General features: G+C 44.0%; 1 protein-coding gene across 6 annotated transcripts in view; it reads left to right on the top strand.

The window, feature by feature from the left end:
• The first annotated feature begins 11,044 nt into the window (after positions 1–11,044).
• The window catches only part of NFIA (nuclear factor I A), a 281,924-nt gene continuing 269,851 nt past the window's right edge, over positions 11,045–23,117 (top strand). For all 6 annotated transcript variants that reach the window (XM_035123744.3, XM_035123742.3, XM_035123741.3 and 3 more), the window contains exons 1-2: positions 11,045–11,473; positions 17,146–17,677. In XM_035123744.3, the coding sequence (XP_034979635.1) occupies positions 11,447–11,473; positions 17,146–17,677 (559 nt within the window). In that variant the 5' untranslated portion in view covers positions 11,045–11,446. The remainder of the gene's footprint in view (positions 11,474–17,145; positions 17,678–23,117) is intronic.

Raw genomic sequence — 23,117 nt, 5'->3', positions numbered from 1 at the left:
AATTTTATTTTATTTTTTGAACTTTTGGGATTCCGCCCCCACCCCACAAGTTTGTTGTTCTGCACACAGTTTCTCCTGTATCTGTTGCTAACTCATTGTGCATGGATGGTGCCTACATAAGGATCCACACTTGTGGAGTATATAGCAGGGGTCAGCAACCTAAGGCCCATGGGCCACAAGCGGCCCATGGGGGTCGTTTAACCGGACCACGAGCCGCCCCCAAACCAAGCCGCCCGCTCAATGAGTTCCCACGCACTGTGCTAAACCAGGGGACTCACTTCCACGTGCAGTGCGGGGACTCACTTCCACGGCGCTAGAAATCGTGCCTGCGCAAACGCAGATGCCGGAAATCGCAGGCGCACACACTCAGGCGTGCATGCGATCTCGCCAACGGAGGGATCTCCGCTGGAGTGAACCGGCCCAGGCGAGGTAAACCTTGCCAACCCCTGGTATATAGGATAAATATGTTCAAGTTTTTATAACTAGGATTCAGCAGAACTCAATATAGAGTTCATGGACTACAATATAGGACATTATGCATGATTGCTAAATCAACTTTCATCATGACAAAATATTGAATAGTCTCCATTTCAGTGTCTATTACATTAAAAATCCAAATTATTAAATGGGGGGAAAACAATGAAACATTCAGAAGTGCGTGAATTCCTTATCTCTACCCAACATACTGCACTTCTACATTGTTCCTTCATAATGTGAACATAGGTGCAGATAATGCCTTCATGCTATATCTAATAAGAACCTATCAGATATCAGTTCAATCTATTTGTTCATGTAGCACAGTATTGACCACTAGAGGACAGCATAGTGGGGTAGTGGTGCTTACCTGACCTCCTTGCACCTGCGTCGCTGCTGCTTACTGGATGGGATCAGCGCATGGCAGGAAAAAAATGGTGTTCCAGCCAGTTCGTTCACCCCCCCTCCTTCCTGGCAAGCAGCAGCGACTCAGCAGCCAGATGTTTGGGTGAGTGCCACTGCCTCACCACACCATCCAATCCAGTATTGGTATTGTCTCCTCTGCTGGTAAAATCTTAGAGCTGAGTAGGGCTAAAACAGGAAACCCCAAACTTGGCCCTCCAGCTGTTTTGAGACTACAATTCCCATCATCCCTGACCACTGGTCCTGTTAGCTAAGGATGATGGGAGTTGTAGTCCCAAAACAGCTGGAGGGCCGAGTTTGGGGATGCCTGGGCTAAAAGATCCAAGACCTTAAAGGAGGATCAAAGAATAATTTGCAAATGATCAGTGTTGTGTTTTACAATGCCACTGAAACAAGTTAGCCAACTAAACAGTATTTTCTGCATTGAGATTTTCTCTCTATTCCAAACTCCTAATGCAGGGGTCTTCCAGATGTTGTAGGACTCTAACTTCCACCAGTCCCAACTAGCATGGTCAATGGCCAATATTATCTGAAAGGTTCCTAAGCTCTGTCCTAATGCAAGGCACAGTTACTCCATCCACTTGTATGCTAGTCACAATCATAATGGGATCACATGTCACAAGCATAGAACAAGTTTTCTGCAGAAGACCACTTGCAAAGCAAATTTCTGTGAACAAGCCAAACCTCATATTGCAGGGGCAGACACAGAAGAAAGAAAAAGAAAAGACAAGATTTAACTTGGAACAAAATTTCTTCTCATGGAGTTGCCTGATTTGCTACAGAATTCCACTGCTGGAGAGGAACAAGCTGCCATGCAATTTAAAAAGCATTGTATTCAGGGGCGTAGCCAGGATCAAAACTAGGCAGGGGGGGAAGCCATGGTCATTCAGGGGCGGGGCCAAGGCATGGGAGGGGAGGGGCGGGCCACGAAGTGGGAAGATGGGCGGGGCTACAGGGCCAGCGGGCTCGACAATATTGCGGCGGCAGCAGCAGCGGCCACCTTGTGCTTTTGGGGATGGCAGCGTCGGCGGCTACCCTGCTTGGCTGGAGAGGACGGGTCGGGCAGGCGAGAGAGGGTGGCAGGGCGGGCGAGGGCGAGGCAAGGCACGGCCGCAGTCACGACAGCTCCGAGGCATTGCTGCATATCAGCATAATATTTCAACCATGTCATGGGTTCAAGCCCCACCTTGGGGAAAAATTCGTGCATTGCAGAGGGTTGGACTAGAAGACCCTTGTGGTCCCTTCCGACTACAATTCTATGATTCTATTGATATATTACCATAGCATATGCATCATTCTGCTTTCTTGAATTGTCCTACTCCTAGGCATAGCAGCCAACTCCTAGAGGCCTAGGTGCCTTCCCACCCCCCCAATTACTGGTAAATACTGTATTTGAAAGAGTCAACCACCCCATGTTGATGGGCTTTCTATGTGGGGCTTATTCCCCCCCCCCCAGTATTTTATTCAGGATGGAAGAGGGAGGGAAGGAAGGAAGAAATAGAGAGAGGGATAACTCACATTTGTGGGTGCCTCTGGGTGACGCTGTGATGCTGGAACTCTGCAGCAAGAGGAAGGAGCCTTGTAAGCAGCTTTCTCTCTGCTTGAGTTACAGCAGGCACGTCCAACAGGTAGATTGTGATCTACCAGTAGATCACTGGATGTCTGTGGTAGATCACTTTTAGATCACTGGCACCCCTAAAAAAAGCTCACCCAAAATTTTTCTCCTACCTAAAAAAAGCTGAACTATGACCTGAAGCCCTAAACAAAAATGGGCCTCCCTCCCTCCTAAAAGAAGCTCAACAAGTTTGACCTAAACCTCCAAAAACAGGGCTTCCCTTCCTTAAAAAAAACTCAACAGCTTTGACCTGAACCCCCCAAAAGGGGGTAGATCACTCCCAGTTTTTAACTCTGTGAGTAGATCAGAGTCTCTTGGGAGGTGGCCACCCCTGATTTACAGTATACAGATGCAGGAGGAGGGGCAGACTGGAACACCACTGCTTTTTATAAACATCACTGTGTCTATCAAAGCTACAGCCCCTCTTTCCTTATTCACTTCCTTTTAGCCTTGCAGAGCCACCTTAGTCAATGCATCCTCATTAAATCGCCAATAGAACTCTTAATGCGATCCCTGAATGCTCATTAACAACTCCCACTGAAGAACAATAGGGTGAAGTGGTCAGCTATCAAATCTTGCCTGAAAGGCAATGGAAAATCTGCTCCATTGTCTTAACTGCTTAACTACCGGTAGCCACTTTGCTTTATTTATTTGATGTGTTTTTGTTACAGCTGTGTTCCTGCCCCCCCCCCAGCAAGCGGAGACCGAGCTGTTCTCGCTAAAGCAAAGCCCTTTCCACTTCAGTTTTTGGAGGGGGAAAGTGCTGGTTATGGCCTGTAAAATACATTAATTTTTTGCTTCTAGGGGGGGAGCTGCCCCCTCCTGCCGCCCTGCCTACGCCCATGATTGTATTTGCATTCTCTCCTAGATATGCATGCCTCAAACCTTAAATATGCTGATCTGTGAGACCCTACACACAAACAAGACTTGTCCACCAAAGGAGAAACCTTCCTGATATAAACAGGCCAAAATAGCATCACAGAAACTGAGCATTAGGCACATTGCAAGCAGTAGTTTTAAAAGAATTTCAGTGAAAAAATTGTATTACACTAACAGATGGTTGAAATCCTTTAGTGGTCTGTTTTTACAGGTACTGTAGATACTGGACATTTTGCAACTACTTTTCAAGTTGAATGGTGTAATGAATGAATGAAATGACCAAAAGACTTTGGAAAGAGAGAAGTTACTTCTAGAACTGCATGATTGTGTACCCATTGGTTTCCAGGGGCGTAGCCAGGATGAAAATCAGGGGGGGGCAAGGGGCGGGGGGCAAGGGGAGGGGAGCAAGGGGCGGGGCCACATCCCCCTCCGCGATAGGAAGGGACGAGGGGGAGCCAGGATCAGCCCGAAATCGGGCTGCTCCGACTCCCTCCTCCCCCTCCGCGATAGGAACGGACGAGGGGGAGCCAGGATCAGCCCGAAATCGGGCTGCTCCGACTCCCTCCTCCCCCTCCGCGATAGGAAGGGACGAGGGGGAGCCAGGATCAGCCCGAAATCGGGCTGCTCCGATCCCCTCCTCCCCCTCTGCAATCGCTGGGGCAGGTGGAGGGAAAGCCCCAGAGCCGCGCAAAGCGGTTGCCTGGCTTTCCCTCCGCCCGCCCCACAGCCAGCCGGCTAGAAGGGACGTCTCCCTTCTCCCTTGCTGGCTGTGGGGCGGAGGGAGGGAAAGCCAGCCAAACGCTTTGCGCGGCTCTGGTGCTTTCCCGCCGCCCGCCCCACAGCCAGCCAGGGAGAAGGGAGACGGCACCGGGCGGGCAGTGGGGCAGGCTGGCCAGTGGCCCTGCTTCTTGGGGGGGGGCAATTGCCCCCTCCTGCCCCCCCTGCCTACGCCCATGTTGGTTTCAGTGGTGCTTCTTCCCAAACACTTGCGCTTAAAATTTAAGAATTATTCAGATAGTTTCCTCAAACACACACCATGTGAATTAATGGAAACAAGTCCATTAATTGCAATGAAACTTACTTCCAAGTAATGGGTAAAACTGATGGGATCCCATCCGGTGGAAGCAACCAGAGTCTAGGCTCTAGGGCAGGCTTCCTCAAACTTCGGCCCTCCACATGTTTTGGACTACAGTTCCCATCATCCCTGACCACTGGTCCTGTTAGCTAGGGATCATGGGAGTTGTAGGCCAAAACATCTGGAGGGCCGCAGTTTGGAGATGCCTGCTCTAGGGTCTATGGAGCATTCTTGTGCAAGAGAGGATTTTTGACCCCTTAAGTGGCAAGCCTACGCCTCCTTACCTGGCTGGGAGCAATTCCCAGCGAACTCAAAGGGGGCCACTTCCGAGTAAATGCACCTAGGATTGAACAGTGCATGCACTATTCAGCTAAGGGAACCGGTGTCAGAATATTACATTTCGGGAGAGACCCGTCCTGCGCCGTGCAGCAAATCTGCAGTCGCCCATTGACACCCCACCCCCGCGTGCCTCTTGCTCCTCCTCCCCTTCCATTCATCCCTGCAGAAAGGGCTCGCACTGCGCAGAGAGAGAGCGCTCCCCTCCTTTTCTCCTTCCTTCCTGCTGCCGCTGCGGTGTTTGGAAGGAGGCCTAGTCTGCTGGCAGCGCTTTCCCGGCCGGAGCGCGCACTGAAAGGAATTCCTGAAGCCGCGATTGGCCCAGCGCTGGCCTCCGTGAGAACGGACCTCCTCCCCGTGTGTGTGGCTCCTATGCAAATTGCAGCGATTGCGGAAATCAGCGGGCTGGGAAGCGGGGGAGGGGATGTCTGTCGAATCGATTGCAACTTCTGCAAAGTCTAACACAATCCAACGCACACAAGGCAAAGCCAGGGAGAGAGAGGGAGACACACACACACACAGAGAATCTGAGAACCCAGCCAACCCGACTTGGATCGCTTTCAAAAACAGAGAGGCTAGAGAGAGTCCATCACAAATCTTTTTAATTCGGAAGGTGTCATTTATTTATTTATTTATATTTATAAAAGCTTACTCCGCAGCTTGGTAATTAACTACCTTAAAAAATTCTTCCTGATTTTCAGTTGTTACAAGTTTAGTTTATTTATTTTTTATGGAAAAGAGCAACGTGTGAGAACTAATGATGAAGCCCATTGACTCGACCTTTTAAAGTTTCTCACGTACTCTTTATTTACATTGCAATGGTACGTGAACGCGTCTTCTTCAGCCTTTTATTTCCATGCTTTCAAAAACAGAAAAGAGAATGTGGTTGACGTGAGGTTTTAATGGCTATTGTATTGCAGGTGTTTGCTTTGTAACCTGTTTTAATTGCTGCAAAGTAAGGTTTAACGGACTGCGTTTGCCCGTGTGCGCACTATATACAGTACCAGATAAGAGGCAGAGTGGGTGGGTTTTGTGCGTGCACTAGACTCCCCCCCGCCCCCCCCCCCAGCGATCTGAGAAAACCGCTGAGCTTGCTCGGTGTAACCCCCCCCCCCAAAAAAATCTGTACGTGCTCAGCTCTGTAAAAAGACGTCTGGGATCGGCAGCCAGCCCAACACAAAAGGAAGCGTCTAGACTAGGGATGTAACTGACAACCCCATTCTCTAATCAATGTAGCAAATGTCTTTGATGGACTAGAGCGCCATCCAATAAGAGAACAAGCTGGATGTTGTAATGTTCGAAATATTCAAAGTGGAAGGAGGTGGGAAAGAGCGAGTGGCGTTCGTTCGTCCCTCCTTCTTCTCTAAAGTTCTCTCTGCTCGGCGCAGTTGGTATCTGTCAAACCAGCACAGAGCTACAGTATATAATACATTTGGATTTTGCTGGGAGATCTGTAATAACAAAAACAAGTTTTCTCTCAGTGAAAGTGCATGCCGCGCGATCAGTTCTGCTTAACATTACATTCACTTTGTGCTCTGTGATTGAAACCCTTGAGCATTTCTGCAGCAACCTTGTCCCAAATTTATACTCTGCAGTCGATATTTCATATGAAGGAGAGGAGATGACACCAGTGAGTCTGTCCCCCCCCCCCTTCTGACTGCACTGTTGTTTTTGTTTGTTTGCTATTTTATTCTGGTGTGTTCCGATCATCTCCTGGTTCGAACCAGTGTTACTCGCGACTGGGGGCATCCTCCTAAGATATAAAAGTGCTTTGGAGGAATCGAGGGTCCGCCCCCCCCCGTTAACCTGATTAGAGGTCCCACTGATTGCACGGGGATTTACTCCCAAGTAGGGATGATTATGATGGAAGTCTTCAAAGTGCTTTGGAGGACCCTGCCCTGTTGAATTCTTCTTTCTTCATGGTCTCTGCTGCAAACTATGCTTCTGTGCTTGACCGTTTGATGAATCCCTCGAACGTGTGTATGCACTACGTATTGGGTAGGCACGTCTGGAGTTTGTTTGCCCCCCCCCCCCAATTCATTTACTGGGACCAGTCAAAGATAAAACACTTCGAACTCTCGTTATTTATCTGAGCTGCAGTTTTAAGCACCCACTTGACTCGCGTTTAAATCAGTGGGACTGAGAAGTGCTGAACTCTGGATCTCATCCAGCGAGTGAAATTTGCTTATGTAGGGAACAGTGAGGAAGGATTGTGAGAATTGTAAGATCCGTGTGTGTGAGATAGAGCGTAAACGCGCGCATGGGTAGGTAGGTGGCATAATATATTCCCTCTCTTCTCTTTCCTCCTTCCTGCACTGAACTCGAGAGAATTGGGAGAGGTAGAACATGCTGGTTGGGAGCCAGGCTGGCTGTCTTTCTCTGGACCGGAGCTCTCAGTAGAAACCAAGTCCAACATAACCAACCACACACTTGCGCTCGAAATAGCCTCTGGCAGCCCTTTCCGGTGTAAAACCCTCGCCTTCAGCCATGCAGGAGGTCCTCTTGAGTCTTCTCTGGAAGAGAGCTGGCCAGGGCCAGGATATGGGCTTTCCGAAACGCTTCGGGAACTTCACTGCAGAGTCCTTAAGCCCGCTCTTTTAAAGCGGAAGTTTGGACGTCTTCGCCCCGGGCAATGGACGCCAACGGTGCCCCCAGTTTCTCAGCGGCCAGGGCGCTCGAGTAGGCAGATCTCGCTTTAAGAGCCAAGGCAGCGAAATCCCCACTAGAAAAGTAGCTGCGAGGAAACTACCCCGCTCTGACATTTTTTGCGGGGGGGGGGGAGACCACTCCCAATTGCTTTAAAGTAAAGAAAACGGCAATTGGGGGAGGGGAATGGCATGGAAAGTATCGATCATTAGTCGTGACTTCAGATGTCATTTGCCGGTTGTCGAGCGGTCCTCCAAAGCGACTCTGCTCCGGAGTAAGCTCCCGCTTTCGACCGGCGGAACTAACCCTGAGGAAGTGGTTTAAAGATCTCTCTTGCCTAAAAAGTTTTTAAATCATATTAATGCGATTTCCCGTTAAGTCTCTCCTTGATATATATTCAAGATGGTCCGTATAAGTGAACCCTCCGCGACGTAATTTATATATCTAAGAGGATTTCACCGAGGCTGGCGAGGTAAAAGTTTCTGCAAATAAAACATGGCAAATGCAATGCCGGGCAGCGTGCCAGGTAGAATATGGATAGGAGGAGGGCTCACGGCAGAAAGTCTCTTCACAGAGAGACATATACCATTTCACGGTAGCAGCAACAGCCTATAGCACTTTTCGAAGTTCCCCTTTTAAAGAGACAATGTTGGCTTCAGTCAGATCTTCGTCTGCAATGTTTTTAATGAAGCGGGATCCTCTAAGTGTATTTGACCGCCCCCCCCCCCGCCTCTCCCGCTTCTTGTTATATCTCTTTTTATACCCTCGGGACAACGGACTTCCCCTCCTCCCCTCTGTGGGGGAATCTTCCTGAGGAAACCTTTTCTGGGGCTTGAAGCAAGGTTTGCGCCTCTTTTGAGGAGGAAAACTTAAAGTTTATATTATATTCGTGGCTTGCCCAGCTACACACTCGTGTGTGTGTGTGTGTGTGTGTGTGTGTGTGTGTGTGTGTGTGTGTGTGTGTGTTTATGGGGGATCAAGAGGGCGCGCGCGGATGTGAGAGCATTTTTGTGTAGGCTTCTCAGGAGGGGGTGGGGAAGGCGAGGAGGGAGCGGATGTGCAAAGGCTCAGTGCCTGAACTTGGATGCAACGTCTGCCTAGAGGGCGCAAACAATCATCCCACGTCCAAAAGTCTTACGAAGGGCGCCAAAAGTTACTTAAGATAATATTCCTAACCACAAAGAGCTGGAAATCATACGGCAAAGCCGTCTGCCAGCGACGGCAGCGGAGCCAAGGGCCCGATCCTGCCTCGCTGACAAATTAGCCTTCCCCTGTCTGCTTTGTGAATTAAGGGAAATCATAAAGCATCTCCCTAAGCATTCATAGTGTGTGTGTGTGTGTGTGTGTGTGTAGTATGTATGTATGTATGTATGTATGTATGTATGTATGTATGTATGTACAGTATGTTTATGGGATGAATACACACACAGAGAGAGGGAATTAATGTTTCATGGCACGTGAGACTGGGAAAAGGTGAAAAACATTAGTATATGTGTAAAATGCTTGTGTTCTCTGTTGCTAAAACATATCCTACAGACATTTGGGTCTTATAAAGTACCATTCCCAGCTAATTTGTCTGCCTAGTCATGCCACCATTCACGTTATTCGCACAACTATGCTGAAAAGTCAGGCAGGGCTATAAATCTGTGGCTAAAGCAGTGGTGCATTTACTGCCGTGTTCACATTCCGCTGTCAGTTTCAGGACAAACACCCCTTTCCCAGTGTTTGTAGCAGCATTGCTGTACATTTTGAACACCTTGTGCATGGTGGCAAATGTGGTGACTGGTTGGCCTAGCCTGGCTAAGTGTAGGCACATGCAGGACTATCTGACAACTGCTATGTGCTGAATTGGTTGTGGGAGCAGGCAGTATGCAAACAATATGTAGGGGGCACAAAGGAGGTCAAGGTATAACTGCCATTGGACCACCAGCTACTCTTGAGAGGGGCAGATGAGTAAAAAAAAGGAAAGACATAGCATGCTAGGGAACAAATTGAAAGTCATAAATCATAAGTAAGGTGTTTTTTTAAAAAAAAAATCAGTACTTTTGTCATTTCTCTTTCCTCAGTGTTTTAGCTTTTTGTAAGACTGTCAGCCAGAAAGTTCTGTCAAGGAAACTCGGAAAACTGAGAGATCCCAGCAAATGTTTAGTTGGGTGTGTTTCTATGTCATTATATAACTGACAGGTATTGGGCCATTCTTTTTATTCTTTTTTAAAAGGTATGAATGAAAACTGAAGGTAATTTTGCACTTAGCTTAGACATCTGCAATCCACAAATGATAATTTTAGTGAAGCACTCAATTTGGGAAAAGGAAGGGCCTCCAGGAGATAAAAGTGATATAGCGACTTAGGCCTACTCCCTTAATAGCCTTGGGCAATGTATTTTCCTGTAAAAAGTTCTTGCAGTATTTTAAAACATTCTTAAATTTGAAACACCTAGATCTCTGGTCCATATCAGAAGTCATGCATGCTAAATGTGGTATGTCTTGTGGTATTCTCTTCCTCTTTACGTGGTTTGGTTTGTTTGTTTTTTAAATTTATGAATGGTTGTGGATATGCAAGTGTCTGAAAGCTGCAGCATTTGGGGAAATGAAAGGAAGACCAGAGAGGATGCCACTTAGGAGACTGAAGAAAGACTAGAGAGAAAATGTAAGACTCAATAAAAGAAAAGTTGTCTGACTGGAAACTTTCCAAACCCCCAAAACCAAACCTTTCTTGTGCCAAAACAATGCATTATAAGATGAATAAAGGACAGAAGGCTCAATTCAAAGTTAAGCAACTTTAAGTAGTAACTTTATTGCTTGAGTGTTGCAGTGCAGTTTTGAAGCTGTGCATTATTAGTAAAATAAGCATCCTTGGCTATATAATGCCCCGAGTTTTGTTTTTGTAGACAACATTCATATGCCAAGAGCTAGAAAGTTCTGAACAAATGTGTTTGGCTCTGCTCTCAGCTGGTGATCATGCTCTCATACAAGGCAGTCCATACAAATATACTGTATCCACAATTATTAGAAGCTGCGCACTAATGCCTTATTAGCCCTCATATTTAAACAAAACAATGTAGAAAGCCCCACCTATTAGAGCTTTACTTGGGGCACGATTTCTGGAAAAACAATTTGCAAAGTTTCAAATCCACAGTGCGCTGCGACTTGTCTGCCAGCCCTTAGAAAAATGCTCTATCTCTGTATCTATATGCTTTCTATGGGTGCTGCTGCTACTGTAATATTTCGGAAAGCCTCTTTCCGCATGAGACGAATGGCTAAAGTTTAGTCCAAAGTCCTTAAGACGATCTCCTTGAAGGTCTTGTGGATGGGGGTGGGGAGAGAAGTGGGGGTGGGGGAGAGCGAGAGCGTTCGTGGAGGGGGAGGGGAGCGCGAAAGCGGCAGAAATATGGAAAAGTAGTTTTGTTTGCTTAAGCACATCCTGCAGAGCCTCTCGCCGCTCGGGAGCCCTGCCTGCAAACGGCTCCTGCTGCCTGCGCTACCCAGTAATGCACTGAGAGCCTGGGATCGGGAGGGCTGGCCGAGCAGTAGCACCGCAGCCCCCCTCCCCCGGGCAAGGCAGCGAACGAGCTGCTGCTGCTGCTGGCGGAGCGGTGCAGAGCGGAGCAGCAGCAGGAGCAGGAGGCGCGCGGGCAGGTTCCCGGGGAAGCTGGAGGGAGCCGGGCGCTGTCGAGAGGCTGCCCGGGCTGCGAGCGCGGGGGGAAGTGCGCGCTATGCCTTTAACGCCCGGGCACAGGAGACATGTCTAGCGTGTAGGCTAGGGAAACTCTAGGCGGGGTTAAAGTTCAGCTCATGGAGCTGATCAGCGCTGCTGGCTGCAGTTGAGCAGAGTTGGAAATGTGAAAGCAAGAAGCAGGCTCGGCTCTTCCCCCCTCTTTCTCTCTCTCTCTCTCTCTCTTCCTTCTCTCTCCCTCCCTCTCTCCCTCCCTCCCTTTCTCTCTCTCTCTCTCCCTCTCACTCACACACCTCCAAGCCACAACCCCCCCCCGCAGCAACCATGTATTCTCCTCTCTGTCTTACCCAGGTAAGAAGCTTCTTCGGATTCATTGGGGGGGGGAAGGGGCTTCTCTGTCCGTCTATCCGCCCGTCTGTCTGTCTTGGCCGGGGGTTCGGGAGAGCCTGGCGGCGGGAGGGGGGCGCAGAGGGCGGGAAGGCGAAATCCCGCGGGCGGAAAGTAACTTTTCTTTCCCACTCGCTTGCATTCCTGCTCTTGCACGGCCATTTGTATCTACACATGGCTAATGGCGCCTCGTTATTAAGGGTTTAATTAATATTGGGGTGCGCAGACGTGTCTGCCGGAGGCAAGGGGGATCTGGCGGAGGCGGCGGCAGGGGGTCGCGCCGAAATCCCGGGTATGTGTGTTCGTGTGCGCGCGTTCGAGGACGATCTGCACGTGTTTCGCAGTAGTGCAACCCCATTACATGCTTGGTCATCTGAAATCAATACTCACTGTTTGTGCTTCCGAGGCGACGAATGCATGCAAATGGAGCAACACACGACACAGACACAGTTAGATGCTTTCTGTTTTGTTTTAAAGTGTAGCAATGAGTAGCTGCGTGCTGCATGCATCTCCCCCCCCCAATTGCTCGAGCTGCATTGCTTTACCTCCCCAAACTCCTCGCACACTTTTTGTTCAGCAGCCTCGAATTTGTGTGGTTGGTGCTTTTGCAGCGGCTCCCACGGTTTGAGTCCCAGGCGGAGACGTAGTGCCAGAGAGAGATGCATTGCACCTATGCCTAGGGCTCTGGCCCTTCCAGACATTGCACGGGGTTTTTGCACGGCTAGCTGGAATGTTTCAGGAACCCCCGGGCGTTTCTTAGCCGGAGCCCCGCGTTGCTGCTGCTCCAATTCCTGCTGCAGCGCCTCCTGCAGCGCCTGCCCTCCCGCTCCTCTCGTGCACCAAACCCAGCTCGGGATCCTCGGCGGGCACTGCAGCCCTTGCATGTCCCTGCCCAGCGATCCCAGCCCAGAGCTGCCTCCCCGGCTGCCTCCAATGCGCCTTGTCACTTGCTCGGGTGTCACGTTCGCCTGGGGTTCTTTACTTTGGGAAGTTGGGCTTGCAACGTCCTGCTTGGAGAAAGGGGAGGCGGGGAAGGCAGTTTCTTCTCGCATAAAGTTGCTCGATCCCTTTTGTTTGCAACGCAGCAGCTCTTAAGTTCTTCGTGGGCTGGCAATAATTTCGGACCTGATTCCCACCCTACCACCCCCATCTCGCACCCACCTCTCCAGATCCCCTTCCGATTACACTGCTCTGAATCGGAAGGGTTCTGTTCCTGACGCCTATGCAACACATGGGAAACTGCTCCCTGAGACTTCGGACAACTTTCCTTTCTAACCTCAAACACGATCCTACCCACCCCCGCGTGGTGTCTCTCTCCCCCCCCCTCCAAAGAAAACTTTAAGGCTGCGCCAAATCTTCAGATAACAGTCACACATCCTATCTTCTTTCTCGGATTTATTTCCACAATTTAGAAACATTGCCCCAAGATGTAGTCATTGGGGCAATGTTTCTAAATTGTGGAATTTAGAATCTTGGTTGGAAGTTTGTTGCCTCCCAGTCTTACACAGTGAAAGTTTCTAGAGGATTTAGATAAAGTTCTTTCATTACCATTTCAAGACGTGTTTCTGGCACAGAGTGCTGCTACCCACCTTCAGTTAGCAGGATGTGATGATGATTTTGGGGTGAAACACTTGGGGACCCAAGCGTCCAATATTATTTCCTGCCTTTGTGTGGGTTTTGAAGTGCATGTGTGGGTTTCCTTTAAAAGAGGGCTTCACAGTGGATTTTGCAAGATGACCAAGTAAATGCTTAGGTGTGTATAACACTCGGTCACTGACAGAGCCTCGCTACCTAACCTATAATCCATGAACTTGCAACCAGAATTGCTACACAATGCAGCTTAACTAAGTTAACAACCTCAAAGTCGATTATAGGCAGATGCCACAAACATACCCTTTGGAATGCATTTGGAGCTTCTGTACATCGTCCAAAGACTAGATCTAGTGAAAAGTTTTGTCTTACTTCATGGAGAACTCAGACCAGTTATCCCCCCCCCAAAAAAAAACTTATTTACACAGGGTAGTACAGATCTCCCGCTCTTTAAAACATATGCACACACCTACCTCAAGCTGCCCACTCTCCCCCTCACCACTCACACACTCGTATGCATACTGTATGTGGGTACTCGGGTTTTTGTAGGCCCAACCATACAGCATGCATATTTCAGATAGTTATAGCACATATAAAAAGGAAATATTAACATAAGAGACATTCTACTGCAAAGCGCTCTGCATTCTCATTGCACTTTTGGAAATAGCATCTAGGTATTCAAAGGCGTCTTTATACAACCTACCAAGAGTGTTTCGAATATAGAGCCAGATCACATATAAACCATAAGCTATACTATTAGGAAAGGCTTAAGTAGTTGTATTAGCGTTTCAAAACCCTTGTCTCCTTTAAATTTGTCTAGTATGATTTAAAACATAATCATAAAGCACATATACCCGGCTAATGGAACTGGAAGACTAGGGCAAAGTAATTGTTAAAGGGTTATCTACTCCTTGCCCCCCTCCACACCACTATAGGTGATTTACCTACTTGCTGTTTATCAGACATTGTCCTGGTTTTGCATTAACAGCTCATCATAGATGTGCAGGCAAATATACGTTGGCTTATGGTTTATAGAAGTATTGATGCTTCAAGAGTTTATAGAGCTGACTAACTTTCAAACAGAGCAGCGCAAATGTGTTTCCAAAGATTGCTAGAATGTTGCATGCTTTTATTGGAAGAGGGGCTTAGATTCTTTTTCCGGTTGCCTATTCTCATTTATACACCAATTGTTTGGTTCTGTGAGCCAAACTTTAGTTGTGCAGTTGTGGCAATGTGCTTGTTGAAGCACAGTACTTATGAGCCGCAGAAAGGATTTATAAACTCACTTTTGTTATCTCCCCTTACCCAGCCCCGGCAAATAATAATGGAAGATGGATATGCTCTTTTTAAAGCAATCTTCCTTGTTCAAAATGCAACTTACTAAACTTTGAGAAGTTTTGGTTCTAATCCTAACTTAGGACAAGGACCCCATGACCACTTTTTGTATTGGCTACTTTTAATCTTTTAAAGTGATTATGCACACATACCTGGTCATTTCTTAAATTCACCAGGAAAACCTTGGTACCGTAATTGAACAAACCGTATTGTAACATAAAATATAAAGCTGTAATTCATCTCAGTTGTTGGATATATATTATTGCTCCTTTTCTAATATCTTCACAGTGAGATTTTGGAGGTTGTCTTTTTAAAAAGGATGTATTTGTACGTAAGGTAGAATTTTTTGAAAAAGCAGTAAACCTCCCATCTACAATCTCGACAAATCCTATTTGCTTAACAGTCCTTATATCAGCAGTGATGGACCTCTTCACTGTATCATTATTTCAAGGCCATTTGGTGGTTTCTGAAGCTTTTACATAAATCTTTTAGCTATTTTTTTACCTTTTTCAACCATGCGCTATTGACTCGGCTTTACAATAGAATAAAAGAAGTATAGTTGGGAAGGAGTTCAAGTTAGAGCCAGGAAGGACTGTGAGCTTATAAGGTTAGTTAATAAAATGTAGAAAACAGTTTTTAGGATAAAGCCAATAGCTGAAGTGGTCATTTATTTTGCAGTGAATTACTTTAGCAAATGTTTTATACAGCATACAAATGTTTTATACAGCATATTCTAAACTGTGTCTCTGTGTGCGTGTGGAGGCCTCGGTGTGTTGTATCCTGCGTAATAGTTTACTTTGCTCTTAGTGGCAGCCTCTATTAGTGATACATTTGGTTTGTGGTTGTTTTTTTTTAAAGTTCATTTTTGAAAATGCAAATAAGCATTCTGCCTTTGATCTACTGCTATTGAAACTGCTATTATCCTAATATGTCTTTTGTACTTTGTTGAAATATAACGCAGGGTTGTTTCAAGGGAGTGTCAGAAATCATCATTTTGTGAAATGTCTATTTTGTATATTAGACCCAGCTAAACATTCATGCAAATGTCTATCCCTTTCATTCTCAGCAATATGTTTTGGCCCCTTTTTGTACTTTCTAAGAATCTTTTCTACTGAAATAAGTAACATTTTGTCATTTGTCTGTTATCTTTTAGATACAGTATACAGCAATTAACCATTTGCGGACCAGAGAGGCCCACAGTTTTTAGAATCATTTGGGCGTTTTTTCTTTTTTTCACACCTGTATTTGATTGAGTAGAAAAGAGACCTTTTAAAGCATCAAATAGAGATGCTTCTTTTTTAAAAAGAATATGAAATTATTTTGGTAACAATTATAGTAACACATTTCATAAATTCAGGAATTACACGAAAAAACAAGTTGCCAACTTCTTTGCTACATAAGTATGTGTACTTTTATGCGTAGGAGAAAGTCCATGTTTACAAAAACATATGTTGACAGTGATAGCACCTCTTCCAAATGCATGCCAGTTTCAGTAGGAGAAATAATCACATTTCACAGCTGTGTGTTTACAGGATCATATATTTAAATAGCATATGCTATTCTATAGGTACTTCCATAACTAATTGCATGCAAAGAAATAATATACATAATGATTATAATACATTTCCAATGACCTGTATGGCCTTTGCAGCATTTGCAGTGTGCACACCTTTATTTAAAAGTTTGATCCATGACCTCTCTTTCAATATGTTCATTGACAGAGAAACGTTTAAATGTCTTTTTCTATTTTTATAAAAGGGCAAATTAAAGAAATATGTATAATGTCAATGATTTATTATCCACATTTTATTACACTGTACAAATCTAGGTGTTTTATTTAATAGCTTTCTGGATTTGTAAACAAACTTCCTAGCTTCCAGGGTTCTTTTTTATCATTTAAACAAACAAGTAAAAGAGAATTGTACTCGCGATGTGTTATATACTGTTTTCGTTTTCGTATATAAAGATCGGAGAAACCTTTCAGAATTCCACATTTTGAGGATTTTATTGCATAGGTTTAGAAAATGTGATAGCATTTTATGTTTCCTTACTATTAAAATAATCATATATTTGATTCTATTTACATAATCCTAATTTGAAATCATATTCCATTACAGGTCGATACTTTAAAATACATTTTAGGAAAAGTTTGTACTGTTCATCAGGTTTGACATACCAGTACTAATTGGCATCCAGATGTTTAGGTTTTGCCAAAGTGCAAAGAAATATATCCCTGCTTTGAGTTGGGATTAAGATCACCAAAAAACTTATTGCCAACCTCAGGTTACTGATTCTGCACCTGTCTATTGACTTAAAGGAAACTATTGTAAAGTCAGTGGTTTCAGGCTTATACCCTTACATCCTGATCCGAAGTACATTTGTTTAGAAGTCCATCCCATGGATTTTAGGAGGACTTATTTCTGAGCAAATGTGATTAGGATTGGCATGCCAGGATGTTTTCAGCACTTGTGTTTAAGCGGTTTTGCCTTATTTTTTTTTTTCTGAATGAGGCCTGGTGACTACAGAAAATTGGGTTATTGGATATGTTTATGATTTTACCTGGTGTATCCACTACAATGATTTAGTCCTCCCTGTGTTCTGATGACTTAAAATTGCCTGCTTGTAAGTTACGGTGACTATTAGTGAAACAAACAAAGCCTTTGTGATGCTAATTATTCCTTCTTATAATTTTTCATTTTAATTCCTTCCAGGATGAATTCCATCCCTTCATTGAAGCACTTCTACCCCACGTCCGAGCATTTGCATACACATGGTTCAACCTACAAGCTCGAAAGCGGAAATACTTTAAAAAACACGAGAAACGCATGTCAAAAGAAGAGGAAAGAGCTGTGAAGGATGAATTGCTAAGTGAAAAACCTGAGGTCAAACAAAAATGGGCGTCCAGACTTCTGGCAAAACTACGGAAAGACATCAGGCCTGAGTATCGGGAGGATTTTGTTCTAACTGTCACGGGGAAAAAACCTCCATGTTGCGTTCTTTCCAATCCAGACCAGAAGGGCAAGATGAGAAGAATTGACTGCTTACGCCAGGCAGATAAGGTCTGGAGGTTGGACCTTGTTATGGTGATTTTATTTAAAGGTATTCCGCTTGAAAGTACTGATGGCGAACGCCTTGTAAAGTCCCCACAGTGCTCAAATCCTGGGCTGTGCGTACAGCCGCATCATATAGGGGTTTCTGTTAAGGAACTCGATTTATATTTGGCATACTTTGTGCACGCAGCAGGTAAGTGCCTTTATCCCAAGTTGTTCAACTTTTAATGACTTTTTGAACCAAACGATTAGGCTAATCGGGGCTTGCATCCACCATGCTGGTTGGCAGTGTGGCTGTGATAGTTTTTGAAGTTTAACCAGTAGTGCAAAGGATCTAAACATCCTGTGTTGTATTGGAAAGCTATTAATAAAAGGTGATCGCAAAAACATAAGGTTTTTTTTTTTTACATTGTAACCTAACATTCTGCCTTTTGGAAGCTTTTTCATAAGTACGGAACTGTAGTAGGAAGATGGAGACTGTATGTACAAAATATTTCTAGGCCTGGTTTAAGATTGGAAATGAGGGTGCTGTGTATTTTTGAGTGATTATTTTGCTCAACATGTTCAAAGTTCACTATTTTGTGAGGAAATCAGCAATAAATATAAAAAACTTACAAGCCCAATCTATAATACAGTATGGTTAAATATGGCCGCATTAAGAAAAAACACTGAGCACGCAGTGATGACTCCTCACAGATACACAAACTGTCGATTTTAATTGCCATGGGTAAGAAAACACCTGCCTAATGAAAGAGAAAAAACAAAAAGTTCCTGGTAACCTCTGCCTGTGGGTAGAATATTATTGCTTTTAAAGGATGGGTTGCTAGTTTAACACGTGAGATTCAGGAAAATGGATCATGCATTGTTTGCAACTGTACTTCTGGCTGTGACTATCATATACCTGCCCCTAGTAACAGATAAGTGCTGTTACTGATCAAGACAGTGTGCATTTTCCCATAACCTTGTTATAGTCAAATTCATAGTTTCTCAGTAATTAGGCCTAGCAGTTTCAAAGCAAGCCACTTATCTCTCTGTTACTCAGACATTTCAATATTTCAGTTTGGATCAGATTGGAGAGGAAATTTAATAAGCTTAACAGTTTTAATTTGATCTAGCATTTTTAGGTGCTAGGTACATTGGTGGCTGTTGAATGGTCTTATGGAAAATGGTAATTGGTCTTTGTTGTGTGACATCTTGTCATTGAAATGTTGTTGAAATCATTGGCATGTATGATTATGAAGAGGTTTTGTGCTTTTCTCCTAGAAAGGATGGCTTCCTTTAAGTTTGCAGATGTACGTGATTCTGTTATTTGCATTGTGTACTTACGCTGAATGACGTGTCCAAAAATTTTGGTGAAGATGCGATCTGTTTCTGAAGTGTTGTGGTGTGGATGCTTTCTCATTTAGTTTTTTAAAGAATAAATACCAGTGCTCAGTTTCATCATTAAGAACTGCCTATGATAGACTGTAGATCCAACTTCATTGTAGGATTTTCTGTGAGACTTTATGGAAAGCTGATGAATCAGTTAAAGATTTAAAATATGGATGCTTTCATTAAAAATGTTTGGTGCTAACAGCATGTTGCAAACTGTCTTCATACATCTGTTGACTCAGGGCATGCATTGTAGATTGATTTTTAAAATAATCCATGGCAATTAATTTAAAGTAGTTGTTATATTGATTACAAATACTCATAGTATCACCTTAACAAAGTTACTGTTATACATAAATGCAATCAGGCATAATATAATAACTTGCTTCCATTATGGAATATATATCTGGCAATATTCTGTGGTACGGTTGTGTTGCTATGCTAACAATAGAGCCTAGTAAATCTGGTAATGAGCACCTTTGTGAGCTTTGACTCTCTTTTTTTAAGCATGCCAATGGCCATTGTAATTGCATTTTCATTTATAGGTAACCTGCTTTGGGGGGAGTATTCGTGTTTGCAGGTCCTTATAAAATGTATTTTTAAAATATATCTTAACTTACTTTTTCCGCAGGTGTAATATATCACACTCTTTTTCAGTTCGTTTGTGTTGTAGAAAATATTTCAATGATGCTATGTATTTGAGAACGTACCGGTAGTTACAATTTGCATTATGATTGGACAACCTTCATTGGGGGTAATGGTTGTAGTTTCTTTTTCGTGCTGATGTATCCCAGACTCCTTTGTTAAACCTGAACGTTGGCCAAGTTAATAGTGATTGGCTCTTGCAGAGCTGCAGTAATGGCAACTTGTACTGTACATGCAACAAGAGCATTTCAGAACAAAATCTTAAAGGCCCTTTGTCTTCAGATCAACCTGATTTGCTTTAAAAGATTTACTGGCCTTATAGTTATGCTGCAATAGTTGCCAATAAAACTGTATAAAATAATAGGTTGATCAACGTATATACAGCTGAGCTGAGGAGCGTCTTCTATAACCCCAAAGGTCTGCAAACAGAAAATGTTTCTTTCCACTTAAAAGTTTTGAGAAGTTGCCAGTGTTGGCAAGAGGTTCAGACTCCAAAACATGCTTTCAGATATTTGCCAAAACCATTGTGGCCTTTTCACTCAGAGTGCTATTATTTCATGTACTGTTCCAAGATACTTTAATTCCTGATGATTTCTGCAGTATGATATCCCTTTCCTTCTTAAATACGTATTTATAACAATTGTGCGGGGGACTCTTTTCCTCCTTCTTCTTTGTCCCCTCCTTGTGCCAGGACATAGTCATTTGCAAGAAAATCATCTGCTCAAATCTAAACAATGCTCCTGCTTGCGAAGTAAGTCTGAGCCACAAAAACAAATTAGTTTCCTAAGGAAATCATGTAGAAACAGGGATGTAAAATTTGACAACTATGTGAACTAGCTTGCAAAGATTGAAAGAAAACTGTGAATAAAAGAATTTATGAGCAAAGAGGTGGCTAAAGTACACTGAAATTAAAACATTGGTTTCAATTTGGAGTTTTAGGGTTTTGTTTTAAGGCCATCAAAATACAGTAGTGCTACCTTTAACTTTGGATTGCTTTTCCCCTCTCAGTTCTCCAGCCCATGTATCAAATGACAACTTGGAAACTGTTGTGACAAACAGTATTCTTTGTGGGAGTATAATACCAAAGTAAATTTATGACCAGCCCCTTACCAGATGATCTGTATCAGAATCTGCAATATACTTGGCACGTGGCAGGGTCACCATTTAAGTTGTTAGGGTCATAACCTTCGCCACCAGGCATTTGACCTTTGAGATAAAGTTAACCTTTGTTCATTAGTAGGCACTCAAGCGAGAACTTCCTTGTTTTTTACTGCAGCAGAGCAACTTCAGCTAACATGAGCACATTGTAAAAGGGGATTCTAAGCTTAAGCACTGGGTTCTGTGAGAGGTTAAATATTTTTCTGTTGGTTTTTTTGAGGGTATTTTAAATGGACAAAGCTAGCTTGTGTTTTGTCAGCCGCATACAATAGCTGATGTTTTTGACCATTATCTGTTTTAGGCATGGTTTCTTTTAACAGCACAAGCCTATGCATGTTTACTCAGAAGTAAGTCCCACAATCTTACTCTCTAGCAAGTACATGTATATAAGGTTTGCAGCCTAAACATAGCAAATGCTTTGAACTCACTCTCTCTCTCTCATTCTCTCTCTCTCTCTCTCTCTCTCTGTCTCTCTCTCTCTCTCTCTCTCTCTCTCTCTCTGTCTCTCTCTCTCTCTCTCTCTCTCTCTCTCTCTCTCTCTCTGTGTGTGTGTGTGTGTGTGTTTAAAAATGCTGAATTAAAATTAAAAATCTGACCAAGATATATTAATTGAATTAGACCTTTTCCTATAGATTGTAATGCTATTAAGAACTGAATCCAAAGTCATGGCAAGGCTGATTTTGCTTTGGTAGCTGTGAAAATGTGTTTAGTTCTGGAGATAAGTGATAGTGTAATATAAAGAGCACATTTTTTCATCTATAATAAACCAATATTGTATATTATTTTGGAGGGTGGTAATGCTCCCATTGTTCGGTCCCAGTTCCTGCCAACCTAGCAGTTTGAAAGCACCTCAAAGTGCAAGTTGATAAATAGGTACCGCTACAGCGGGAAGGTAAACGACGTTTCCATGTGCTGCTCTGGTTTGCCAGAAGCGGCTTTGTCATGCTGGCCACATGACCTCGAAGCTGTACGCCGGCTCCCTCGGCCAATAATGCGAGATGAGCGCCAGAGTCGGTCACGACTGGACCTAATGGTCAGGGGTCCCTTTACCTTTAATATTTACCCCATAGCTGGTAAAGATGTACCATGTGAGTTAGTCAGTCATGAAGCATAGTGAGATACCTTTGCAAAATTTTGGGCACCTTTGTTCTAAATCTGAAAGGTACGTTGTATACTTCTAGTACAATTGATTGTTATTGCAATCATCCTGCAATACAGAACATTTGGTATTTATCAATAATGTGAAAGCTGTTGTAATAATTTTGAACACTTCAAACAGAGCTGGCACAAGATGTTGTAACCCTTGATATCTTCCTACAAAAAGTATATATTTTCCATATAAAGTATTTCTGATCACACCACATTATTCCATATGACTGTGACAGTGTGTACTTTATTCTAATTATGTAGCCTTAAAAACGTTCTTTTTAAAAATTCAATGTTTATTTCATTTAAATCAAAGGAAAAGAAACTCCGTCTCTTAGGTATGATTTGCTTTCATTTGTTTGTGACTGCTGTTGTCATTCTTTCATATGGCTGTACAGTTAGGCATGATTTGCTGATTAACCAGATGGCCATAGTAACAGATTGAGAACCTGCTCCCTATTACTAAAAAGCAAGTGTAAGATCACAAAGGTTTTTAGTTAGAACGGTATGTATTGGGTAAAACAAGACTCACTAAAAAGAATTTCATATTCCATTCTAAACCTAATCTACAGTTTTAGGGTAATCCTGTGCATGTCTACTCAGAAAAAAGTGGGTTTAAGTTCAACAAGATTTATCCCCAGATCATTGTGTGAAGTTGCAGCCTAGGTGTGCCGACTTCTCAGTATGTAACCCTATTTCATAGAGAACTTAACTTACACTTCATCATCAAGTGCATTGGATCCTCAATAATGGAACCTTGAATATGTAGCTCTCTTTACCAAGATACACTGTTTCCCCAGTGGAACTCCTATCTAGCGTTACCCTTCATAAACATCACTTGCTTTGATGCAATATCTTAATTTAGATGTATTCTGGGCGGTCAAAACTTCATTTCATGTTGAGCATGTGTACAGCTCTGTTCTCTGCATAGCTGGAGAGAGTTCCATTTGTGAAATAAGGTTGTGTACCTAGAGCAGGTGGGGGAAGCCTTCAGCCCTTCAGAGATCATTGAACCATGTGCCACTGGCCAAGCTTGCTGGGGCTGATGAGAACAGTGGTTCAGCAGCCTCTGTAGTGCCAAAGTTCCTCACATCTGACCTTGAGCACTCTTCATTATTGCAGAAAGTGCAACAGCCCTTGGGTAGGTATCTGCGTGCCACTACACAGCAGCACTTCATGAATGCTGAATGCATCAGATCAGGGAGTATAGCAATGTATATCAATGCATCAGATTAGGGTGATCAAGTACTAGTTGTGCTTGAGTGTGTGCTTAAGCCTCATTGATTTAATCAGGACTGCAGTACACAACTTTT

This window comes from Zootoca vivipara, chromosome 7, assembly GCF_965207765.1.
Source record: "Zootoca vivipara chromosome 7, rZooViv2.hap1.1, whole genome shotgun sequence".
NCBI classification, from domain to species: Eukaryota; Metazoa; Chordata; class Lepidosauria; order Squamata; family Lacertidae; genus Zootoca; species Zootoca vivipara.
The sequence above is the reverse complement of the archived record's forward strand: the minus strand, read 5'-3'. Positions and strand labels throughout refer to the sequence as shown.